The 15,377-nt window shown below is 45.0% G+C and overlaps 1 protein-coding gene across 3 annotated transcripts in view; it reads right to left on the bottom strand.

Moving 5' to 3' along the window:
• Positions 1-1,254: 1,254 nt before the first annotated feature.
• The window catches only part of LOC143325755 (transcription factor COE1-like), a 55,591-nt gene continuing 41,468 nt past the window's right edge, over positions 1,255-15,377 (bottom strand). Inside the window, exons 11-17 of one of the 3 annotated variants that reach the window (XM_076739054.1) lie at positions 13,869-13,957; positions 10,449-10,514; positions 9,711-9,873; positions 8,331-8,510; positions 5,945-6,142; positions 5,604-5,672; positions 1,255-4,276 (exon numbers count right to left, since the gene is read on the bottom strand). In XM_076739054.1, the coding sequence (XP_076595169.1) occupies positions 5,605-5,672; positions 5,945-6,142; positions 8,331-8,510; positions 9,711-9,873; positions 10,449-10,514; positions 13,869-13,957 (764 nt within the window). In that variant the 3' untranslated portion in view covers positions 1,255-4,276; position 5,604. Of the gene's footprint in view, positions 4,277-5,603; positions 5,673-5,944; positions 6,305-8,330; positions 8,511-9,710; positions 9,874-10,448; positions 10,515-13,868; positions 13,958-15,377 lie in introns of those variants that run through there. The other 2 variants (XM_076739055.1, XM_076739056.1) reach the window with 2 other exon arrangements.

Raw genomic sequence — 15,377 nt, 5'->3', positions numbered from 1 at the left:
GAGAGCGAGATGTTGAGGAATATGTGCATTAATATATTTCATTAGGATACTCGTAGCACAGAGGCTCCTGAACAGTACCTCTCTTGATGTGTGAAGGCTTTGCCGTCAGTATCCAGAGAAGTGCTCCAGGAATAGAGTCTTTTAATGTTATGTCTCCAGAGGGCTGAGGTCTGCTGGCTCCAGGCTGCCCTCAGCCTCCCACTCCTATTGTCCTCCTCCCACACTGACCAGTCTATCTGGGCCTGAAAAGCTGCTGGAAATAAAGAGCAAAATGGGTTCACCTTTTGTCTGTGTGTATTTATGATTTATGGGTGTGTTTGAATGTGTGTGTGAGTGTGTGTGTTGCACTGCAAGCCGCATTTGGGGAAGCGGAATCCCTGGAGCCGCGCGGTGCAACATGGCAGCAGTGCTCGGCTCGCTAATCAAAAACATTAGGCTCCAGGACTCATTTTCCCCGGCACTGAGTGTGTAACCTCCATAATTCAATATCCCACCTCTTACTGCTAAATCGTGCACACGACAACCCACTTTACTGTTTGTCAGCAAACTATCAACTCTGTTATTAGATATATGGGAGAAAAAGCCCTGTGCAGTTACAAACCTATGAGCAATTAAGGAGGCAAACACACACAAGCACATAAAGTGTTTACGAGTCCTTATTTCATCAGTACTTCCAGGTCGTCTCGCTGTCCCCCCTCGGCGTTACGGAAGCCTCCAGTTACCGTGGAGACCCTGGAACACTTTGAGGTCAGCAGAATCCTGGGATCCGCTATTTTCACAAGCTAATCCAATCGCAGCCCCCTAAATTAGATATGCAAAAAATAAAAAAGAAATTAATTTTCTGCTGATGACCGGGTATGCAAATGATGACTCAATTATGGTGGGCTGGTGCTTTCGCAATTAATAACCTTGGAATCATCATTAACTAATATGTTTAGGAGGAAACTTGTCAGGCTAACCATGTTCACCATGCCATCAGTAATGCATTAATGAATTAGATTCATTAGAGAAAGGAGCCTTGCGGGGGAGGGGACGCAGGCCTCTTTCTGACCTGTGGAATTAGTCTTAGCCAGTTCTCCTCTTTTCTTAGTAAACTGCCTGTCAGCTATTTGGAGGTGATATTTTCAGCCAAATTAGGGAAGAAAGTCACAAAAAAAAAAAACTTTTTCTCAATCCGTCATGACTTCGACGGGTCGCAGAAATCCGAATCGCTAGATATTAAAAAAACAACAAAATGACAACTGACAAAGTCACAGACAAGAGGTAACTTTAATTCAACATTGTGAGAGTCCAAAAGTTATCTTACAGCTCAGTTTTCATCAAAAACAATAACAATCTATACAGTAGAATTTTTTTCTTCCCTTATATCATAGAGCTGTTCAGTGTATTTGCAGTCAAAGACAAAACAGAGGAAAAAATAGACACCAGCTATTTGGTTTGCATCTTTTTTTTTTTGTTGTTGTTTGTTACCTAAATACAAAACTTTGTCACCCATTACCAATATTCATAATCAGGATGGAACTTTGCTTACAAAGAAGCCATTGTATGACAACAGACCTCTGTAGTTCATTTGAAACAGATATGGTGCAGCCCCTCCCGCCCCGGCCCGACCAGCACAGGCACACAAGTGCCTGAAAAACACTCATCTGTCAGCAGGCGCCTCTGTTAAAACGGTCCTTTCTACCCACTTAACAAAACCAGGCTCTAGAAAAGAAAAGCAGAGAGAAAAGCCCTATTCTCTGTCCAGCAACAGCTTGAAGACACACGGCAGACACAAAGAAAAGACTACAGAAATGGCTGAGGGGCCAAGGAGCTCCCTTTCATGCTTCCTCACTTGTTCTTTTTCTGTTTAGCTTGTAATGAAGCTGTATTGTCCAAAGGCTAATACAGAGAGAGACGGACTGGGGGATCGACTGTCCAACACTGGAGTCAGACCTATGACTCCATACGTGAGATTAAAATTGTGCTGAGTGCTTGTCTCCACTGTGCGCCCCTTTGTACTACAATTAACACAGCTCTGTGTTGTCATTCTGTTGTGATCCTGTGGTTAATGAGAAATATTACCATCATGCGGTTGAAATTATTTCATTAATCAGAGAAAGGCTACATAATCGCTACAAAACAAACAAACAAACAAAAAAAAACCTAAGACAAAGTGTTTCTGTGAACACTAAAGTGCAATGAGCACAGCTGAGACAGGCCTCTCAGCGTCGGCTGTCCTTCAAAGCGTGCCATTGCTGTAGTATTATAGTACATCGGGGTGTGTGTGATTGTTGAATTATGGCTCTTTGTATTCTAGTCTGGCTTCACCACCAAACAGAGTGGGTTTGTGCTTTGTCCCCAAGTTCCCATGAATTCCTCTGTGGCAATAGACAATTGTGGTGAGGGTAAAAAACTGTACATGTGATTGAATGAAGAATGGGTTTGCATTGTTAAGGCATCTAGACTGCTGGTAAAGATTACAGTGACAGAAAAAAATCAAGAGTATATAGATACAGTATGTAAGCAGGCATAAATAACACAGGAGAAAAAAGAACAGAGGGGGGAAAAAAGAGGAACTCAAAGAAAGAAAAACACAGAGCAATTCCTTAGTTCTCTTGGTTTCCACACACACACAAAAAAGAAAGTGTCACTCAAGAGAAGAACCCATGCATATTATCAGTTCAAGAACAGTATCAATCTGAAAGCCTCGAAGAGTCCAAACAAAAGATATAGATTTACAGTATATATTAATGTGTGTATATATTCTTAAAAAATCTACTTCAACCAAATACTCTGAATAAGATGCTACTTTTTTGCCATACAATAAACATTTTCATAAGGAAAAAACTGAAATTTTTTATTAACTTACAAATAATACAAAAATAGACAATGGCATGTTTTTGAATCATCAAATGAAAGCATGGTATACCAATGCGAAACAATCAACATACAAAACAAACCAAAACAAAAAAAAACAAAAAAAACAAAAAAAAAGATAAAAAAAAGTCACATTTAAATAGTGAGAGACAAGTAAATAATGCAACAAAACACCGTGAAATATGTTCACTTACTGTATTAAAGTTACACAACACAACTAAACGAGGGTGAGAGGCAATGTACAAATACAAGGGATAAATACATTATTTATAGGATATTTTACAGGAATCCCCTTTTTGTATCCAAATCCATGTTTCTCATGTTTAGCAGATGAGATATTGACAACACACAGTAAATCTATCTTCTGTACTGAGAAGCTGCCTTAAGACATTTAATGTTTACATTTCAAACTATAGCTATCGCAAAAAGAAAGGTCAAATGAAAAATTCAACTTTTTTTATATACAAAAATATATCACATATATCACGCATTTATTCTAATTTGATATTTGCTAGACTCCTTCAGTACAGTGCTGGCTGGACGCACACATCCTCTGGCTTTTCAAGTCTTCACTAAAATCTCAGACAAAACGTCAATTTTGGCTAAATCATCACCTCTTCTTCACATGACAAGCAGAAAAGCATATTGCAAACAGCTCAATCCTCACAGTTTTATTAAAATTCAAACAAACAAACCAAATGAAAAACAAAACAAAAAAAAAGGCATGTTTTCTGATGTTGAACTAGCATAGGGCGATTTTATTAAACCACTTTTAGATTTATGGGATAATTAGCAGCAAAACTGAGGCTTGATTTTGTTCTTTTCTGTATTCCTTTGTATTTTTGTTGGGTCGTTGACCTTAGTTCCATTTGGCCAGTGTGTTGTTATGTGGTTTTAGCGAGCAGGCTGAGCTAAGGAAAGTATCTTCTATTGTGACAGAGGTTACGTAAACTTCATGGCCAAACCAACACTTCACTGTTGTTTGCGCGAGTTACAGATTGCAAGACGGCGTGGGGCCTCCAGTAATCAAACCCAAACCTTACAGGCATAAACATAAAGATAAATAAATGCTCTTTTCATGAGGTCAGTGTCACACTGTGGGTAAACTATCAGTCTCTATACACTCCATCCAACGCGGTGTCAGAGAAGCTACACTAATTCAACCAAGAGGGGAAATAACATCACAAAGGTTCGTATTGTCCCTTTCTTCTCCTCCCCTATCCCTTCAGATGAAATCCCAATGGAAAGGCCTGAGTTTAACAGAGTCCTGCGTCTTATCTTGGCTTCCTTCAGTTCAGCTCCGGAGCATAACAGAGACTCGCCAGACTCTGCTACTGTGTCTTTTTCCTCTCAACATTCCCAAATCTCCAGCTATCCCAGATCCTCTACATGGGTGGAACGATCATCCCAGGAATCGCTGCTTGTGGGAAAGGAGGGGGAGGAAGATGGTGGAGGGGGTGTAAAACAGAGAAAGAAAGAAAGAGAGAGAGAGAGAGAGAGAGAGGGAGAGAGAGAGAGCGAGAGGTCAGTCATGTGATTGCTGGGTTTCATCTGTCATCACAACAGTCACATAACAGAAATGTGCTCCAGCATCTGGCGAACAAAGACGACTCTCCCTCATTATCTCTTCATTCCAAGGCCCCAAAATCAAAACATTTTTCTCCGCCGCGCCGCTAACTTGGCGCACAGCAACAACATCATTCAACTTTTCACAGGCTTTCTGAATAGCATCATGCAAGAGCTGCCACTGTTAATTGTTAGCAGTACCATTATGTAAGGCTATTGTGCATCATGGAGCATAATTCAAACATGGGGGGAGACAGAGAGAGAGGGGGGGAGAGAGAGGGATAGAGAGAGAGAGAGAGAGGCGCAGTGATGTGGGATGACAGAGGTGTTGAAATTACACTCAACACTTGAACGTGGAAATGGAACCCATGAGCCATTCATTGGGAGTTTTATTCACATTTTTACCTTCTTATATCATACCCTGCCTTCCACTAACTCCCACATCTTAACCCCCCCACCACCACCACCACGACCCCCCACCCCTTTCCCTTCCCCCTCTTTTTACACAGAAGCCATCACAGGGAGGAATTTTTCATATAACATATTGGCTGCCCATTGATTCTCCACTCTCTTCAATTCACTAATTCCCTGGTTATTTCCTAAGTGTCTCTGGCTGGTTGCATGTGCGTGTGTATGTGTGCCTGTGTGTGTGCCTGTGTGTGTGCCTCTGTGTGTGTGTGTGTGTGTGTGTGTGTGTGTGTGTGAGATCAGCACACAGTGGCCAATGGCCTTTGGGTCATCATGGTCAGCGCTCATCAACGCTGACAGAGGAAGTGAGGAAGTGCTTAGCTTGGGGCTCTGATAAAGATTCCCATCCATCATTTCTCTCTCTCAGGATCTCAACACCATACAACATCCTGCCTAGACGAACAGACCCTGCGCTGCATTCGATGGAAATGGGAGAACAGAATGACCCGTGGTGGCATAACACCCCCCAACCTACCACCTCCCTGCAGAGACACACACTGGAGCGCAGACAGGAAGCAGGAAGTGAAAACAGGAAATGGAACACATATGGCGTGGCATGCTGTCTCTCTTACAAGTCAAGAGTGACAAATAAAAACAGAAAAGAGAAGGAAGGGTAGGGCAGGATGAGCTGGTGGTGCAAATGAGCAGTGTGGGATAGTGTGGCATGGAAAGAAACCGCTGAAGAGAAATGAAAGAGAGGCATAACATACTTCAGGAGAAGGCCAGGCCCTGCAGAGCATTGGCTGATGAGTACTTGCTAGAGTCCACAAAAGACTGATCTACAGCGAGGAAGGAGAGTGGAAGGGTTCAAGGAGGGTATAGAAAGGAAAAACAGGGAGTGAGGAGAAAGAAGAAAAACGAAAATCAGAAGAAGAAGTGGGAGTAAAAGTGAGAAATTGTTATAAGGAGGTGAAGAAGAGCAGGATTAAAACTTGATGAAGAGGTATAGACAGGCACGTTATCTTGGAAGTAAACTTTTTCTAAAGAACCAAACGTAAAGGCTCCAAATTCATTATTCATGCAAATAAATGCTACACGTTGAGCAGCTTACCTTGCAGGCTGTTAGCATTAGCGCTGGTGCATGTGGGTGGGGGGGAGTTCTGGGGTCGCACGACAGGGGCAAAGGCGCTCTTCTGCTTGACGGCTGCGGACACCATGTTGGCTGGAGAGAAGGAGAAGATGCCGGAGGAGCTGCTGCAGTTGGAGGGCAGGCTGGTCGATGAGGCCATGGTGGGGCTTGACGGGACGACTGAGGGAAGAAAGACGGCGAGGAAAAGGGGGGTTAAGGGGGTCATAGGGAGCACGTCAGGGGAGAATGACAGAGAGGAAAGATGAAGACGGAAAGTGGGGAGATGAGGTTAGAGAGAGGGTCGAGGGCAGAGGACGGGCAGACGGGACGAACAGAAAGGGACTGGTCAATGGATGATGGTAGGAGGGATAACATTACGGACTCAGATCAACTGACTCAGCCTTTTTTTTGTTGCTGTTGTTAAGCAATCACCTGGCAATTACATATTCCATAGCTAAGACAAAAATGTGTTTAGTTGGAAACTTGCACTGAAAACATCCCAAAGCATTTTTTCCCCTCTGATCAGTGTGTTTTGATGACTCATCCTGTAGCTCAAAGGGTGCAACGGCTTGATAAACAACTCCTTACTAACTCGGGGTGCTGTTCCCATAATTTCTTTTCAGGACAACTTACAATCAAGGCTCTCCCAGGTTACTATATTACACAGATAATCATGCCAGAGATTTCTAACAGCTAGAGAAAGTGGTTTTAATGAAATCCAACACTCGGACTGACAGTAGTCACTGCTTCTTTGTGTTTTTATTGCCATCTTACACATGGTTTAATCAGCTGTTGGTCACACGTCCAGCCCTCTGATCAGTGTTATCACCTAAGACTAAAAGCCTGGTGACAGTGACCTTCATCTTTCTGTCTTTGCTAAATATGTGGTTGTAGAAGCTTGGTGATGTAGGGGCTAGTTGGTGAGCTACTGTGGCTAGCCAGCAAATGTAGCCAGCCAGCTAATTGCTAACCAGCAGGATGCTACCTCTAGTCAGTCAAAACTTTCTATTTTTTTGTAGTGAGCTGTTTAGCTCTGGCCTTTTGATCTGAGGATTGTACCTCATTTAATTCAGTGAAGAGTTTAATTGAAGAGGGGGGAAAGCTCTACGAGCTAGCAATTGTAAATGAGTGCAAAAAAAAAAAAAATCTCATCAGCTGAGTCGCTAATAGGACACTAAGTTCACACAGTTTTAAGACTTACCATTGACTAGTGTCTCATAGCTGTCTGTAAACCATAGCTTTGCTGTGGAGAAGCTTATACTCTGCACAGACAGGCTGGATCCAACTTCATGGTCACTCTTAGCTCATAAGCTATGGGCTAGCCCTTCCCTTAAAGGTCATCACTGCCAAGGCTGCTTGCTATCGGTCAATGGCCCAAAAGTTCAACTCCACTGATCACTACGATTCCACTGAGACAGATTGATTTCTCAGAGAAATTCTGCTGTTTTAAATGCTGGTGTGGTCAGGCCTTAAAGCCTTAAATCTGAAATAAGTTTGTGAAATTTTAGGTTTCTTGACATTATAAGGCTTAATATAAATCACTACTTGCTGGAAAAGTTGCCACCTGCTATTTGTCACAATTGTAAGACTGCCGCAGACAAAACTGACCGGAAGGTTATCTTCACAGCCCAAATCCTGTTTCCCTCTGACATCATCCCATCCATCCACTTCTCCTGGGTTTGTCTTTTGTCTGGTAATACACTAAAAGCATTTTCCCCCTCAGTGATTTTACAATCAACCAAGTCATATTTCACCTGCCCTCTGATATCTGCTTCTGCCTTTATTGTTGTTATTATCCAACACTTAGCTTTTATGGCTCTTCCTGACAAATCCTCGCAATAAAGTCATAATCCATTTATGAAGGGGCCTAACTAATCAATTAATGAAAATTGGACCTACAAAGGCAGGCCGAGCGGCCATTGATCGAAAGTGTCTGTGTGGGGCCGATGAGCCTGTTAAAATACTTGTTAACACCCAGGAATCAAAGCGCTGAAATGGAATTGCTTCTCTAGCAATTAGTTTATTGATTTAATCAAGGGTCTTTAATGTAGAGGGTGAACGTGTATGTGTGCGTGCAGAGGTGATGGGGTGTGTGTCGGGGAGGGGGGGGGTGCTAGGTGATCTGCTCCCATGGCCAATAAAGTGGGGATTTGCGTTTGGCTCTGTTCTTAAAGAAACAGATGAGCCAGCTGAACTGCACAACTTTCTCCTTGTGTGTCACTTCTGATTTCCACCTCCCATTCTCAATTCCTCTCAAACGCTTATTCTTTTATCTTCAAAAGGCTCCAAGTCAATCTTTTTTGCTTTGCGTGCCTTGATTTTATATCCCCTCTTGGTTTCAGATCTAAGACGTGGTGTATTTACTCACTAGCATAGGGCGAGTTGCCCGCGGATCCATTGAGGAAGTTGGGCGAGGTGCCCAAGGTTGCCATGCCAGAGTTAGCGTAGCCATTCATGCTAGTGGAGACAGAGCTGTAGCTACTCTGCTGGGGAGTGGAGCTGGGGACATAACCATGAGGGGACACACTGCTTGTACTCCTACTGAAACCTATGGACAGGGAAAGAGAGGGAGACAGAGAGAGAATAGGTGTTAAAGGTATAGCAGATGGCAGACAAAACCAAACGAGAAAGCCTACATGCAATGCTGCCAAATACTCTTTCCCCTGCACGGCTAATGGACATAGCAATAAAAGCCAAAAGAAATTTTCGAAAAATCTTAGATAGCATATGGCAGAGCGAGAAAGCAATGAACAGAGCGGAGGAAGAATGATATGAGAGAGACTAGCTGCAATCCAACCACTGAAACAAGAGGCCTTTAACCTCACTGGCTCCTCTCCAAAATTAGATATATTGATAAGGCAATTAACACTAAAAGGCCTCTGCAGCGCGACTGTAATTTATAAAGAATGAAGCCAGTATTTCTGACAGGACCTTTTTCTCCTTTATGCTTTACAGGGGCAGTGAACAGAAAAAGGACAAGATGGAAAGAAGACTATAAATATACATCTCAGGTCCGATGCGCTGACACTGGAGAAAAAAAAAAAAGAAAAAGAAAACAGCTGGAATTGAACATCAGGAATTTCTGTTCTCTGGTGCAACAAGGGCTGCACTTCTCCACCTTCTTGATAATTAGGCACCACCAATTCCCCATCCTCATCTGTTATGAGCTGGAAACAGAAGGGCAGAAGTCATGCAGCTGATATCTGTTGTTCTCACATGTTTCCAGATGAAGATGAAGGACTGAGGAAGAGGCAAGGAAGCTCATTGGAAGTATTGAGACATATCCAGCGGCTGGTCCATCCACTCTCCTCTCCTTCCCCTGATACACGTGATGAATCACCACTGACTGCACCCACATCTCTCTCTGTCAGACAGGGGCCGACCCCAGTCTAATATACACACCCCTAGGACCCACTCATATTTCTCCATCGTACTCCATCCACGGCTCTCTTTTTCTCCATTCTTCACTCTCTTACCTTCGTTCTTTCCTCGTCTCAAGTTTTCCCTGTTTCTTACTGCTGCCTCCACTCCTCCTCCACCTCCCGTCCTCCTTTTTCAAAATCTTCCTTCTTCTCTCCAAGCTCTTAAATCACCCTTTCTGAATTTCCCACTTGAAAAATAAAATGTCCCTATTGCACCACTCATCTTTACTATCCATCCTTCTTTCAAAAAAGAAAAAAAAAAGAAAGAAGAAGAAATAAATCCCCGCCACATTTCCCATGATTATAGACTCTAATTGTTTGCTCACCCTGATTGGCTGTTTGTGCCACCTCTGACCCAGTAAAGGAGTTCACGGCCATCATGCCAGCATGGACGGAGCCGCTGCCAAGACTGGCTAGCTGGTTGTGCCCTCGTGGCACTGTTGTGTAGAGGGCCTCTGCGATATCTGCTGCTCGTTTCAGAATCATCTCCTGACAATGAGGAAGGAAAAAAGAGCTGCGGTCAGCAAGAGAGGCAGGAGAGAAGAGGGGAGAAGAGAGGAGAAGAAGAGAAAATATGCCCTTGATGCAGGCTTTATGAGATATTGCGCATGTAAACCTAGTAGGCTGAGTGGTTTTTATCAGTGGTCATTGGGAGTGGTGGGATTGGTTCCAGTAAATGGAGGAAAGCCTCATTAACGGACTCATCAAATCTTTAGCCAGCCTCTTCCTCCCTGCTTCATGTTTCCATTCTTTCGCCTCCTCGTCCTCCTCATCTTCTTCTTCTTCTTCTTCTTCTGTGCCCTCCCTATTCTCCTCTCCTCCCCCTTCATTTAGTTTCCATTGTGCTTCTCCTCCTTTCCTCCTCAACATACAAGCTGATAAAAGCGCTAACTTATTCCCACGTGTGTGTTCGCTGGTCCCAGATCTTGCCTGAACGCAGCAGGGTGCTGCAGGGCCAGCGGAGACGCCGCCTTTGATGCTGCCAGTGGTCCGAACCACAAACATAATTTCATCAGAGGAAAGATATTGATGTTAGTGTGCATGCTTTTTGTGTGAGTGTTTACCTGGTTATTGTGAGGCATCCCGTACAAAGCCTCTACCAGGTCTGCTGCTCTCTTTAAGATGACCTCCTACAATCAAGCACAGAGAGAGGAAGGGGATTGATCACGAGTGTGACGGCTCAAAGAGTTCAGTCACTTTTATTACATTTCACGCGTTGCATTATGCTGTGAATGCAGAACAGAGTGTGCAAGAGAGGAAGGAGGCAGACAGAGGAAGGGAGAGGAAGAGAAATGGGCCTGTCCTGGTACTTTGTTACTAGCCGGGCAGTTTGGGTGAGCAGAGGTAAGATACTGTTATCTGTGAATAAAACATGAGCCTATATCTCTTTATCAGTCAACCATCTTCCACGTCTTCTCCTCCCCACTGTCACTGCCGGATCATGAATCCACCGCACACGATCGCACACATCAATCTCATTTAACACAACATATCATCAGGTTGACGGCTATACAACTCCCCTCGTCAGCCGGGACACACCCGTCTCCTGCCCTGTATTAACCCTGGTAATGATCCAAGTGAATAGCCCTGCATCCACTTTGTGTGATAAATGTGGTGAAAACCGCAGAGTGGAATTTCCCACATCAAACATTTATCCTTCTGTAGTGTTTCTCTGTGCTCATTTTCTACCACTTACCCTCCTTTCTCTCCTCTCTCTGTCTCTATTCTTTTCTTTCCCTGAGTGTATGAGTGTGTGACTCCAGGCAGTCGTTATATGTGTGTGTGTGATGTAGACACCTAGAGCCCTACGAAACCCTTTTTAAAAGTTAATGTGCCGGGGCCAGGATATATGCTGGAGGCGCGACAACCAGAAAATTGCAGCCCCCTCCCCTCCAACCCTCCCCTCGTTTCTTTCTCTCCCTCCTTCTCCTCTACTTGCGCACACACATGCTGTGCGCTATACCCTCCTGAGTGTATCCCTCGCTGTGAACAAGCCCTGGAGCATGTGTGCTCTCTGTTCCGTGACACACCGCCTTTCAATCAGACCTCATATCACACACACACACACAGAGACGCCCATATACACACACACAGAGGCGCAACCGCACACGGAGCCACGCACATGTGGAGGCTGTCGAGCACGCCCAGGACATGACGAGAGGGTCAGCAAAGCAATAAAGATTGTAGAGCGCTGTCCAAGGTGCTAAATTCACTCAATAATGGGAGCGCTGCCTCTGTGTTAACCTCCCATTACTAGCACTATCTGGGGGAGGCAGAGAGGGAGCTGGGGGTGGGGGGGTGGGGGGGAGACGGAAAGAGGGGAGACCAGAAAGGAGGCCTGCTCGAGGTGATTGAGAGATGTAGAGGCCCTAGGAAGGTAAGTGGTTCTTTAGTATGTATGCACCGCTCCTCGCCTCCTTCTCTCTGCTTTTCCTCGACTCCCCGTGCCTCCCAGGGATTGCTAGATAGGTAGATGGATGGATGATGGGAGGGAGGGTAGGAGGAAGAGGAGGGGAAATGAGGGAAGTGTGAGGCATTAGGACACAAACAGATCAGCAGCTGGAGTGTAATGGTGTTCAGGGAGGACACGTGGAAACTTAGTCACTTCATCTATAACATTTTTTTTTGCCCCCCTCTGCACCAGCTATGAGTCTCATAGCCCTTCAGCTCCTTCTCTTTCAGACCTGTACTCCTGTCTGTCTGTGCATCTATATCTCTAATCTCCACTCTCTCCTCACTTGCGTCTCCAGTCTACTGTCTCTCGTCTCTCTCTTCTCCTTCTTCTCTCCCATTCTCTCTATTAATCACTCTCTCGTGGTCCTGTGCCCTGTCTGTACCTATCAGTCTCTCGTTAGCAAAGGGATCTGTCCAGCAGCTAAACGCGATTAGGCAGCGCTCCAGAGTCGTTCTGATAAACAGATAAATGTGGTTAGCGCCGTGCTGCCTCCCCAGCTCTGCTGCTGTAAGGGGAGACCATTTCCTGGGCGCAGGGTCCCTTCCCGTAAAGTCAGGCCCACAGAGACGTCAACAGGAAGGGGAACCTGATCCAGAGCAGAGCCTGGCCCTGTCTGGCAGGGCGGTCACTCATTAGCCAGCCCCAGACCCCCAGCTACACCACAGCCTGAGCTAAACACCCTGCAGTCTGGCTGTGCCTGAGCTACCCAGCACTCCCTCCTCACTCTGACTGCCTGACTATCCGCCACAGCACAGTATGGGGGCTGTTTTCAGCTGGACACTGGATCATTACCACAACATACAGAGATTGAACAGGCATTGGCAGATATCCTGCTTGTTCACTGCTCAGTGTGTGTGTGTGTGTGTGTGTGTGTGTGTGTGTGCCACTAGAATGGCCTACATTATATTCCCAATCAATTTAATCTTGATTAAAACTGAATGAAGAACATCCACAGAGAGGCTTTACCAAGGTAGTCATGAATGGACATTTGTAGTGCAAAAGTTGCCAGTTCATGCCCCTCTTCTGCCCCTCTTTCTAATGATTGAGGCCAACAGTTGAGAGAAGTGTGGTCAACAAACTGTTATTACCTCAATAAAGGCACAAATCAATAGAGCTGAAATGAACAACCGGGCCTGCCAGCTACCGCTGTTCATTTAGAAGAGAAAGAGACACCACGGAGTGAGGGAGGTAGAGGAGGGAGGAGAAGGGATGGATGGATACAAAGATATTTAGAGAGATACAGGGGGTTGATGGGCTAAAGACCAGAACTCACCAGGACAAGTCTTGTATCCACCAGACATGACACACAGCGAGGACAAGTGATTTCTCTATCTTCCTTCTGCATCTACCTGGGCTCTCCATCTCTGCCTCATGGTGACTTCCCTCTGCTGAGTGTGTGTGTGTATGCACGTACAGGAGCAGAGAAGTGTGTATGTGCATTTCTGTGTGTGTGTATGTGTGCGTGCATGTGTGCCGGTTTGTGTATATGTGTGTGTGCTGGAAGTAATAAAGTCCACCCGGGGTTGACTTCGATCCACTGACCCAGCAGGAGGTAAGACTGGACAGCTATGATGGATCACCTAACCTGCTTCTGCCTCTCTCTTCCTCTCTCCCCTCAACCTCCTTTCCTCCCTCTCTCCCTCTTTCTCTCCCTCCATCCATCCCTTTCCTCTCCAACTTTGCCAGTCTAAATGACCTTATACTCAGTGGAAAAATGAATAGAGTTGCTTGTGCGTCCGCTATGCAAATAAAGTGTTTGTTTGAGCAGAAAATGACCATGAACGTATGGTAAAATGTTTATGTGCATATTGCACAGTGTCATGTATAGGCCACTGTCCACAGCACACAATCATTCCTCTGTATGTGAGGTCATGCTGCCCTTGTACCATGTATATATCCATATATGCTATGAAACTCTAGAAGCTGTCAATACCTCTCTGAACCAGTGTTACCAAGATAAATTCCTAGAAAATAACTGCATGTGGTAACCAGCAGGAGCACAGACACAAGAGGAGAGGAAGCACTGTACCTTGGGTAATCTCTCTTGGTCTCCGGGATGTCTGGGGATGACCTTCTGTAACCTCTGGAAGCCGTAATCTATGGTTGGCTCGTTCAGCGCTAAGCACAAACAGAAAGAGACACAGAAAAAAAAAAAATGTAATGCTTGATTCTCAGTAATGAAAACACCTACTGTTCAACGGCAACTGAGAGATACAGCAGTCGAAACAAGTGATTCTCTCCTAGGGTGGAAATGACTGAATTAAGCAAGGTTTTACATGAATATTTCAACGTTAAACTCAACACGCTGAAAATGTGGGTGTTCTCTATTAAGTCTGGTGTGTGTCTTTGTTTGCCTGTGATGTAATGAATCTCTCTCTGTCGCCTGCTTTGGTGGTTAATAAAAAGACTGTCAGGAATCAGGCATGGTGTGTGTGTGTGTGTGTGTGTGTGTGTGTGTGTGTTTGTGTGCATGTGTGTGTGTGTGTGTCTTGTGGTCTTGCGTTGATCAGCGACTAATATAAGCAATTACAGAGCCTGGTTCCAATATAACAAAGGCTTGATCGCTCCAGGGAACAAGCTAAACACACACACACGCGTAGTGACAGTCGCATACACCCACATGCACAGGCACACGCAAACACACACACACACACACACACACACACACACACACACACACACACACACACACACACACACACACACACATAGAGTCAGATCATCCAGGCAGCAGGGAGAAAGCACTCTCTCTGCATGCTGTGGTCGTGCTACGGTAATTGAATATGAGAAGATTTACCATGAATATTTAAACATTAGAATAAATACAATGAAGATCTGAGGCTTATAGTACAAACACTTCAGAGGAGGATTGTTGGATAAGTGCTCTCTCCACATAATTCATTCCTAATGTACTCTCCCTCTCTCTCCTCTGTCTTTTACCCTCCTCCCCTTGTGTCTCTTTGTGGGTTGCCTGGGGAGTCAATGCACATACATGGATAACAGTCTTGACTACTTTTCTGGGCTCCAGCCTATAAGATGCTGCTTCTGTACAGAGTTGTGCATGTGGCCTGAATGTGTGTGTATTTGTACCCGTATGTGTGTAAAAAGTGAAAGAGAAGGCGCCATTATGCGTGAGGATTGCCTGTATGTGTCTGTGCCATCCGTCTGTTTCCCCTGTGGGTCGCAGCTTGGACGTTTCCTGAGGGCTGATGCCCTGCTCGCCTCACATCTGAGCAGCCAGGCTGACTAGGCGGCCCCCAGAAAAAAGGCCCCTAGAGGCTATGAGTACAAGCTGTCCTGCTGGACCTCTAGTGACTTCACCATGGCTCCTCCAGAGCCGCTCGCTCAGACACACAAACCAAAAGAGAGCAAAGAGCGAGAATTGGTGATGCTCTGTTTTGGCAACACAAACGTATTTGGACAGCTCTCCCAGTGGACCGTTCCAGTAATCCATAAGAGTGAAAGAAAGGAAAGGTGAATAGCTAGAAGCAAAGACAGTACAGAGAAAATAAAGTAGGAGTAAAGACGCCAGAGGCCG

The sequence above is a fragment of the Chaetodon auriga genome, chromosome 9, assembly GCF_051107435.1.
Source record: "Chaetodon auriga isolate fChaAug3 chromosome 9, fChaAug3.hap1, whole genome shotgun sequence".
NCBI lineage: Eukaryota > Metazoa > Chordata > Actinopteri > Chaetodontiformes > Chaetodontidae > Chaetodon > Chaetodon auriga.
This window is presented reverse-complemented; position numbering and strand designations above follow the sequence as displayed.